This window comes from Kryptolebias marmoratus, linkage group LG24 (genome assembly GCF_001649575.2).
Source record: "Kryptolebias marmoratus isolate JLee-2015 linkage group LG24, ASM164957v2, whole genome shotgun sequence".
In the NCBI taxonomy this organism is placed as follows: domain Eukaryota; kingdom Metazoa; phylum Chordata; class Actinopteri; order Cyprinodontiformes; family Rivulidae; genus Kryptolebias; species Kryptolebias marmoratus.
The window spans coordinates 5,410-15,511 of record NC_051453.1 but is presented as its reverse complement, the minus strand read 5'-3'; the positions used below and the strand labels follow the sequence as shown (position 1 = coordinate 15,511).

Here is a 10,102-nt window from a genome sequence, read left to right as displayed (position 1 = left end):
ATAATTATGCATTTTGAGGTGAACATTACAAAACTGTATTGAATGGATTACACATCAAACAGGCAGATTAGTAACATATTCCAACTCTTTCCACTGTGAACGCTGAAGATTTAACAGAAACCACAGGGTGGTTTAACCCCTGAGGTCTGTAACAGGATTCTTACTTCATGTGAACTGTGGAAAAAACAAAGCATTCATGTGATGTGATTTAGTTTAGTTCAGAATACCTTTCATCTTATCTTTAAAGGGCCGTGGTGTACAGGGGGCCAGGAGGTCAATTGTTACCTCCTCTTGATCAGTTTATTTTAACCCTTCTGTCCCCCCCCTGACCCCTCCTCATCCTACAAATATAAGAAGGGGGAGCTATCTGTAATGCTTCAGACTCACTCTGCCGACTCAGCTCAGCTCAGTGATTCTCAGCTGTTTAGCTTAAATAAATTATACTAAGACAAAACTCTTTGTTGTCCTCTTTGTTAAATAGGTCTCAGTTTTAAAACTGAGGCCTCAGGACAGCAGGGTCAAAAGGTTTGAGCAAACGAACAAACCAAAAGACGATGACTTCCCTGAAAGACATTAATCCAAGAGTGAGGACGATCACAGTCTCCTCACAAAGTTCTCTGCAGATTCTGGCTGAGGACATCAAACGAGACATCGCAAAGGTAAGTACAAAGAGTTACTGTGCGACCGGCTCCAAGCCGAAAGCTCTAAACTTGCAAGAAAAATGTCCTGAAACAACTCGTTTTCTGGTAGAGTATCAAGGGTGAACAGAGAGCAGGCAGATCTTAAAAGAAAGGTGTCCCTGAAGACAATTACTGTTAGTTCAGTAAGGAGTTGTAATTGGCTACGGCTTTGCAGAGGAAACTACAGCAGGATTTAGCCTAAAAACAACAAAAACAAAAGGAATATAGTGGTTTAATTTGTTGGGGAGTCTGTTTACCAGCTGATATTTAATATTAAAACAGATCTATGGTTGATTAACCACCAGATGAAGAAAAACTGGCGACTTTATTTTGTCTGGTTGTTCACACAACGCCAAGGTGGAAAGACATCAGCAATGACCTTCAGTCTCGGAAGGGTCAAAGGTCATTTCCAAACTGTACAGAGTCCAAATTTCTAAAGAGAGAGAGAGATTATTTACAAGTGGAAAACATTTCAGACATACTCTACAGGCCTCAGTCAGTAGGTTAAAGGTCAAAGCTGTAAAGTTGCATCTGAACATTTAAGACTTATGGAATGATTTTTTTGCAAATGTTACAAAAAAAAACTAGAAAAGCAGAAGAATAAACTTCTTGTCCAATGAATTTATGATGCCATCCAGGCAGTGAGTGTGGCACACAACTGCATGATTACATCCTGACCAATCCGGAGACTAATCTCTGCCTGTCAGAGGTGAACTTTCAGCACTGAACGTATTCCTGATTAGCAGAAAGATGCTATCTCCTGCAGGGGGCAAAGAAATCCTTCAAGGACACGATTGACGTCAGTTCAGGTGATCCCCACAGAACAGGAATAAAACCTGTCACATTCATTCGACAGGTTCGTTTTTATCACACTGGATTATGTGCATTTACATATATCTTCTTTTCTCTTGTCCTCAGTGAATGTTTTCTCGTTTCTCAGGTCCTGGCGATTTGTTTGTACCCTCAGCTGCTGAACGAAGAAAGTCTTCCTTTAGATGTCAGACTACGAGCTCAGAGGCTCCTCGAGTCTTGTGATGGTGAAAGTGTCGGTGAGGACTTTCTGGCGGTGGGGAAAAAACACCTTTTCTGTTCAAAGATCTCAACTAATGAAGAGGCGTACAGTATAAAGGCCAAACGAGCTCAATGCAACTGGAGAAAACATTCATACATTTACAAATCAGTAACCAAATTCACTTCAGATCTGGCAGACTAGTTAAGTTTCACAAAACATTGAAATGTTTGAGGTTACTGAAGTTGATTCTTAAGTTGAGTGGGAGCCAGAGACAGTGCCATTTTCTTTCCAGTTTTAGCATCTTCATCATGTTAATTTGTTTCCTCAGAAAAACTTCTGCTCTTTTAACCCTTCTTTTGCCTGGGTGTGTGTTTGTTTGTCTGCACTTTGAACAAAATGCCTCATGAACCAGTGGATGATCATCTATAACTGATTATCTGTCGGAGTCAACACAGTTCAACACAGTTTTCAAACAGAAAAATGACTCTTAACTCAGGCCACCTTCACACACATTGATAAGTTTGGTGTGTTGGTACCTGATATTCATCGCCACAATATACGCTGAGCACCAAAACATCTGAAGCGATCTCCCAATATCCCGTTAGATTGTGCATCAGGACGTTTACAAGGCTTGACCAAAATGGTAACACGCTTCATAAACTTGTGTTCAGGTTCCTACACAGAGTCCTCTGGACTGCGTCACGTCCGGCAAAGAATTGCTGAGTTCATCACAAGACGAGACGCTGGGGTTCCCGCATACAGCAAAAACATCTTCATCTCCTGTGGTGCCCAGAAAGCACAGATGGTGAGGCGTAAAAACGTCAGAATGTACGTCCTCGAGAAAAATTAGACCACCAACATGATGAACATTATGTTGCTCTAACTGAGGTAACTGTTTTGTAATCTGCAGAGCTTTTAAATAAGTGATGCAGTGCTAATTTTGTAGCAAAATTTGTAGCATAAATTTTAAAGGTACTCGTTGCAAAATATGAAACCTAACATGAAAACCTAAATGGGGCAGTTTAAAAGAGTTTACTTTATCATCAATTTGGAAATGCGGGTACACACTTAATGTAAACAAAGCGTCAAGCTGAATCTGCTGAAAACCAGACAGAAGCTTACAAATATTTAAGGAAGAAAAATGTTGCACTTCATGTTGGAGAACAGAGTTTGGATTTCCTTTTGGTTAAGGTGATTGTGAAGCTGCTGTCCAGAGGGGAGGGGCATCTTCAGACAGGTGTACTGACCCCCCTGCCGTGCCCACACACACTGCCCATGCTGCTGGAGGAGGCCGGCGTGAAGGCAGTGTCCTACCTGCTGGAGGAGGAGCGACAGTGGGCCGTTGACCTGAAGGAGCTGCACCGAGCTCTGAGCACCTCCAGAGGGTGCTGTGTGCCCAGGGCCATTTACATCAGCAACCCTGGAAACCCCACAGGTACACGACACACAGCAGCCTAACTAAAGCCACCTTGTTGCTGTCACTTCTTCTGTTTGCGTTTTCAGGACACGTTCAGGACAGGAAGTCAATACAGGAAGTGATCGAGTTTGCAGCAGCTGAGAAACTCGTGCTGCTGGTTGATGAGGTGATCCTGAACCGTCTCTTCAGACTGGGCCAAAATTCAGAGTCCAGAGACCTTTCCAGAGCCATCAGGTGTTCTCCTTTGATCCCCAGGTGTACCAGGACAGTGTGTACGCCCAGAACCAAGAGTTTGTTTCCTACAAGAAGGTCCTGTTTGAGATGGACAAAGTCTTCAGAGAAAGCGTGGAGCTGATCTCCTTCCACTCGTTATCCTGCGCCTGCGTGGCAGAGTAGGTCCTTCCTGTCTCAGGACTCACCAATGTTTTTATTTAGTGTTTTCTTCTGCATGCATGCACTATTTACAGACGTTCTGTTCTTTAGGAGACATATTTGTTCTAAACTTGTGCCGTCTGTGAAGGTGTGGCCTGAGAGCAGGCTACATGGAGATCATCAACATGGACCCAGAGGTGATGAACTTTGTCGATACGATGCTCTGCACTGACATCAGTACTCCTGTTACAGGACAGCTCGCTCTGGACCTCATGCTCCACCCTCCCCAGCCTGGAGACTCTTCATACGACGCTCACGCTCAGGTTCAGACGTAACAAACCCCCTCACGAGCTGCTGATGTTTGTTCTGGTTCTTACACACCACTTCCTGTTCTTTTCCTTCTCCCAAGGAGACTTGGTTTCTTCGTGCCACTTTGTTCCAGAATGCTGAGCGGGCTCTGAAGGTCCTGAATGATCTACCAGGGGTGAGGTGTCAGCCGGCGATGGGGGGGATCTACCTTTATCCCTGTTTGCATCTCCCGCTGGAGATCCGAGAGGAAGCTGAGGTGGGAACTCAGAAACTGTCACTTTTCTCTTTTCATCTGTTAAAACAAACAAACATGATGACCTGGCATCCAAAGACTTTTTGGTTTTTCTGTCTTCCTGTTTTCAGACGACCAGGCTGGAAGCAGATGTTTGGTACTGCCAGAAGTTACTGGAGGAGGAGGGGCTTATCATAGGTGCAGGTGGAACACCTGGCAGCCATCATCTCAGGTAGGACATAGGAAGTGGCACAGCAGCGTTTCTCTGGTTTGATGTTTGAAAACTGTTTTCTGTCCTTCAGGCTAAGCGTCTGTGTTCCTCCAGACACGCTGGAGGAGGTTCTGTCTCGACTGTCCTCCTTCCACCTTCGTCTCATCAACAGGAAAGCACAAGACAGAGCACTAGTAGCTTCAAATCGACGGTCTTGCAAAACAATTCGATCTGAACCCCTGATGATTTAAAGTCACTTTGTTTTAAACTTTCGTTTTTTAAGTTTTCTGCCCTTGAAATCCACCAAGGATGAGTCACTGCGAAGATTCGATGTAACTTTTTACTAACTGCACAGAAGTGTATTTAAATGACATTAAATTGGAATTAATTCATCTGGAATCAATAAAAATTGGCTTAATTGACCTTTTTGTTGTTGTTTCATGTATCAGCGTTTGGTTCTCATTAGAAGTCTCCACAGGTAACCAGGTTTAGGATATTCCAGGTTTTTAACTGAACTGAACCTGACAGCAGGACTGAGGTGCTGTGAACCTTGCTTTATCACCACAACAATCCTTTCTGACGTCCTCTAACACCCGCCTCCCGAGTGTCCTGCTGGGTGTGTTTCTGACCCCTCAGAGGATCCGACATGAGCTCCGTGCAGGACGTGAACCCGAGGGTCCGACGGATCAGAACCCCGGTGGGCCTGCAGAGCCTGGCTGCACGAATCACGGAGCAGCTCTCACAGGTGAGTCACCTGCAGAGTAAAACAAAACAAAAAAACGTGTTTAAACTCATCTGTATCGGCTCAAAGGAAAATCACCAAACTGTCTCAGTGTATTTTCTTTTCAGCTTTTGAGTTTTAAACACTTTTGTGCTTTTAGTTTCTCTGTTTCCAGTAAAAATGTTGCAGCTGCTGGTTGAGTTTATTTTACTGCTGCTGAGGAGTTTAACGACTCACAGAGTTGTATAACCTTTACTTTTATGCGTCGGTTTACAACACTGAAGTAATTTCTGTCTTGAATTAGGTGTAGCAAAAGTACATAAAGGCAATAAGGAAAAAAAAAAGAATAAAAATGTAAGAAAATATAGATAAGATCTGGACATTTGAGTCACTTTATTCAAGGTCATCTCTGTGGCTGCTGTTAAAAGGATTCATGAAGTTCGTGTTTATGATTAACAATGACTCACCAGAGAAAACTACGGAAAGAGAAACAGAAAAAACTCACACCCTAAATCTTTATTTTAAAGAATGCATATTGTTCGCCACCTTCCACGCCAGGCTTTTGAACATTGGTGAAACCTTGAAAATGACATCATAAGTTGTATAGAATCTTTAATTCTCAGGTGAAACTGTGCCTAAAAACAAACTAATCTGTGATTACTTTGATATATACTTCTCTTTTGGCCTTTATTTAACTCATATTTTGTTGTTTAAGAAGTTTAGCTTTCCTCAAAAGCCTGACCAAACTAAATCGCAGCAAGTGCCTCTTAAAGCCAGTCGGTCTGTAAAGCTTTAATCCTTCAACAGCAGCTGTAAAGATAAGAACTGTGTCGGCCCGAGTTCTGAATGTAGGACTCAGGATTTGCAAACAACAGACAAGCTTTAAAGCTGGTTCAGGCAAATAAAAAGATGTACAAACCCCCTGAAAAGGTTAATTACAGCTTAGATGTTCCAAAGACAGGCGGTGAGGACACTCAGACACAGCTCTGTGTTTGAGGGTTAAAGTCTGAAACTGATCAAGAAACTAAAGACATTTCTGTGAAAATACTGAAGCTGAAGAAAATTTGCTAGAGAGGCTAAATTTGAGTTGAAGATGAAGATGAGATGAAGCTAAAAGAGCAGAGCATCAGCTAAAATGAGGGAAAACACTAGCTAAAAGCAGCTATGAGTTATCTAAATGCTAAAGGAGCAAAAGGACAGTTAGGAAGTAGAAAACGAAAAGAAAAGAACAAAGTGATTCTGTGACGTTGTTTCTGAATGTCTGCTGCTCAGGGGGGGCAGAAACCCTTCCAGAAGGTGACTGATGTCAGCTCAGGTGACCCCCACAGGGCAGGAATGCCTCCACTCTCATTTGTTCGTCAGGTTGGTGTCAAACATTTCCCCCCGCAGCGCCTCTGTGACCACCTAACTGAACCTGTAGCACTTCCTGTTTGTTCCTCAGGTCTTGGCGGTGTGTTTGTACCCCGAGCTCCTCGGAGAAGACAGCCTTCCACTGGACGTCAGACAGCGGGCCCAGAAGCTGCTGGAGGCCTGTAACGGAGGCAGCATCGGTTAGAGGAGGAATATATTTATCCCATTCTGACAGAAAAGTTTTGTCTCTTCCTGTTTTTAAAGACCGGTCCGTTTTGGCATGGCAGGGTCGTACTCTCCCTCCTCCTGTGGGATTCCTCAAATCCAGAAATCTGTTGCTGAGTTCATCACCAGGAGAGATGCTGGCATTCCCTCTGACCCAGAAAACATCGTCCTCTGCAGCGGATCCCAGAAGGTTCTGTCGGTACGAAAAGCAGGGATTGGATTCATACTTCTGATAAAGCACAGGATCCAAAAGCTCTGACTGAAGAAACTGTGGCTAAAAGCAGGTAAAATATTTTCAAAAATACAAAAGTTTGAACGGTGTGGATCTTTACTGTCTTTAGTTGGTTTTACACCTGCTGTCCAGAGGGGAGGGGCTTACTCAGACAGGTGTGCTGATCCCCCTGCCCTGCCCCCACACGCTGCCCATGCTGCTGGATGAGGAGGGGCTGACTCCGCTGCCATACCGGCTGCTGGAGGACCAGGGCTGGGCCTTAGAGCCGGACCAGCTGCACGGAGCCCTGAGAGCCGCCAGGGGGCGCTGTGAGCCCCGAGCCATTTACATCAGCAACCCAGGAAACCCCACAGGTACACAGATACACAGGTACACAACTACACAACCACACAGGTACACAACCCCGCAGGTACACAGATATACAGGTACACAACTACACAACCACACAGGTACACAACCCCGCAGGTACACAACTACACACCCCACAGGTACACAACTACACACAGCAGCCTTTCTTTAGCTTCTGTTTTAGCTATCATTCTGCTTCTTTTAGCTAGCCCTTTGTTACATTTAGCTTTCAGTTACTGGTTTGCCATGTTTTGCTAGCATTTAGCTACTTTTAGCTTTCCCAGCTCAGTTTCAGTTTCTTCGTCTGCTCTCAGTGTTCACTATAGTTTTTCTGGTTCATGTTTGTTTTTGTCATTGGCTGGATTAAAACATGAAGAGCCGACAGCTTCTTATTTTTTTTAGTTTTTATAACGACCCCTTCCTGATGGCTCTGTCAGGTCACGTTCAGGACAGGAAAACCATCCGGGAAGTGATTCGTTTTGCCTCATCAGAAGGCCTCGTTCTGCTAGTTGAAGAGGTAACGACGTGCTGAATGCCTACATATCTGTTCTTATCGGTGTCTCTAACCTCTTCACACCTGTCTGCACCTTTCAGGTATTCCAGGACAGCGTGTTCGGACGGGACAAAACATTTTTGTCTTATAAGAAGGTCCTGTTTGAGATGGGTGAACCGTACTCGGACACAGTGGAGTTGGTGTCGTTGCACTCGATCTCCACAGCCAGAATGGGGGAGTGAGTGTTGTTGTTCAGTTATCAAACTCCAAACAGCCAATAAAATTATATTTTCAGGAACATTCCCTACTGTACTCATTTCACCTCAAAAATCAGATGTTCCCGTTGTGTTTAGGTGTGGTCTGAGAGGAGGCTACATGGAGGTGGTCAACATAGATCCAGATGTTCAACAGGCTTTAAAAAACATGCAGGCTCCTTCCAGCCCTCCAATTTTACCACAGCTGGCGTTGGAAGTCATGGTCAACCCGCCGGCACCTGGAGATCCTTCAGAGAAAGAGTACACACAGGTACGACACCACAAACTTCTTCAAAATACTCATTCCTTACCGGCTCAGCCATAACCTGTGTAGAGGAGAACTAAATCTACTTTCTGCCATATTTGTTCTATGATAGTTTAAACAGTTTCCTCCTATTTAACAACTTTAAATGCTTTTCTAAGCTAGAACAAAATGTCAAAGTTGTGCTTTTTCTGGATTTTGGTAGCAACTTTAGGCAGCTAATGTATAAAAAAAACAGAAATCAATTTCATATATCCTCTTTAAGTTGAACGTTGGCAGTTGTATGATAATAAAAAAATTAATCGTTTAAGTTAAAACATGCAGAACAGAAGGTAAAATCAGCAAAACAGTAGCTAAAAGCAAAAATATTGGCCCACAATGGAAATAAGTGTTTTTGCTTTCTTGTGTCATCCAAGTCTTCTTATTGTATGAGCATTATTTTTACTGAATAAACTCAATCAATCAAAATTAGCTTGACCGTATCTAAAAGCTAAAAGGAGCATAAGAAGACAAAAACAGAGCAGGTACGCTGATTTTAGAAAAGATTGTTTTTAAGGAGGTCTCAGTGTATTTCTATAGAGGTAAATGTTTTGAAAAGTGTAAAAGGTACAAAAAGTAGAAGTCGTAGGGCAGTATTCTCAATTCAGCCGAACATTTAGATGTATAAATATTTAAAGTAGCACAAAGTATGAGGAAGGAGTTTGGTTGTAAATAATGTAGAGCAGAAAGTACAAACAGAAAAGCGTTTGTGTGAACTCTATAAAAATCAACTGGTTTGAATAATGAAGAGTCAAACCGTCCTGTTGGATCGTTGGAATCAGAATTTATCCAGACCATCTCTTTCACCCTCTTGCTTTTCATTCATTCATGTTTTATTTCACCACCATCTTTTTGTTTCCTCCTGAAGGAGATTCTTCGGATGGATGACATTCTTGCCCAGAATGCCCGGCGAGCCTGCGAGTTCCTGAATGATTTGCCAGGAGTGAGCTGCCAGCCGGCGATGGCGGGCCTCTTTCTTTACCCTCGTCTGAATCTACCAGCTCAGATGCTGGAGGAGGCCGAGGTCAGCGTGACACAAAAAGCAATTTATTTTTTCATTCCTTGTGTGTCAAACCTGATTGTGAACAAGATTAAAGGCACTCGCTGCAACGTCGTGAAGACGGATCTAAAAGAAGCAACTGATGGTTAATTTGCTGCCAGGTGGGACTGTTTACCTGCAGAAACAGACGGAGAATAGGTCAACAAAGAGCCGTCTGGTACAAGTGCTTTGTTTATATTGAGTGCAAACCCGCATTTCAGATTTACATATTAACATTTACCAGAATAAACTCATTCAAACTGCACCAGCTGATTTAGGAAAACCTTGTTTCTGTTGGCTTTGCAGAGAGTACCTTTAAACTATGTGCAACAGTTGTGTTTTCTGCGGTAAAAACGGACAAATGAAGCGTTTCTGTCACCGATCCCAGGCATTAGGAGTGGAGGCGGACGTGTTGTTCTGTCAGAGGTTTCTGGAGGAAGAAAGGGTTTGTTTTGGACCAGGCTGTGAGAACGGACATGACCGTAACGACCTTCACGTCAGGTGAAAAAACAACTAGTTTTTCATCTATTGTTTGCTTTTCATAAGGATCACTCACTGATATAAGAAAATAAATACTTGAGAGTCATGCTAGTTAATAAAATCCAGCTATATGATGTTTCAAGGTCTATTTCCAATTGTTTGTTTTTTCTAACTAAATTCCCATGTCCCAACCTGGACTGCAGTTTTTGGTGCAAACCTTGTTTGTTTTTGCTCTCAGGTTCTGCGTTCTGATGCCCCCTGCAGCTCTGGAGGAGGTCCTGACACGTCTTCGCTCCTTTCATCTTCGCCTCCTGGACCAGTTTCCACACTGAAAACCTCCTTAAGGCAGAGGTGCCCAGTCCTGGTCCTGGTCCTGGATGTTTCAGACGTTTTTCAGCAGGTCTGCAGGTTTGGCAGAAACCTGTT

The 10,102-nt window shown here is 43.4% G+C and overlaps 2 protein-coding genes across 2 annotated transcripts; both read left to right on the top strand.

Annotated features, from left to right (window-relative positions):
- Positions 1-401: 401 nt before the first annotated feature.
- Positions 402-4,517, top strand: LOC108248349 (alanine aminotransferase 2-like). Its single transcript, XM_017437078.3, has 11 exons — positions 402-659; positions 1,447-1,536; positions 1,621-1,729; positions 2,364-2,497; positions 2,884-3,127; positions 3,196-3,275; positions 3,365-3,501; positions 3,630-3,804; positions 3,891-4,046; positions 4,154-4,254; positions 4,325-4,517. The coding sequence occupies exons 1-11, from the start codon at positions 555-557 to the stop codon at positions 4,482-4,484; spliced, it is 1,491 nt and encodes a 496-aa protein (XP_017292567.1). The 5' UTR covers positions 402-554; the 3' UTR covers positions 4,485-4,517.
- Positions 4,518-4,846: 329 nt separating this feature from the next.
- LOC108248350 (alanine aminotransferase 2-like) lies at positions 4,847-10,096 on the top strand. Its single transcript, XM_017437080.3, has 11 exons — positions 4,847-4,978; positions 6,227-6,316; positions 6,396-6,504; positions 6,592-6,728; positions 6,871-7,114; positions 7,547-7,626; positions 7,704-7,840; positions 7,956-8,127; positions 9,026-9,181; positions 9,585-9,697; positions 9,915-10,096. Exons 1-11 carry the CDS (start codon positions 4,880-4,882, stop codon positions 10,006-10,008), a joined length of 1,431 nt encoding a protein of 476 aa, XP_017292569.1. The 5' UTR covers positions 4,847-4,879; the 3' UTR covers positions 10,009-10,096.
- The last annotated feature ends 6 nt before the right edge of the window (positions 10,097-10,102 follow it).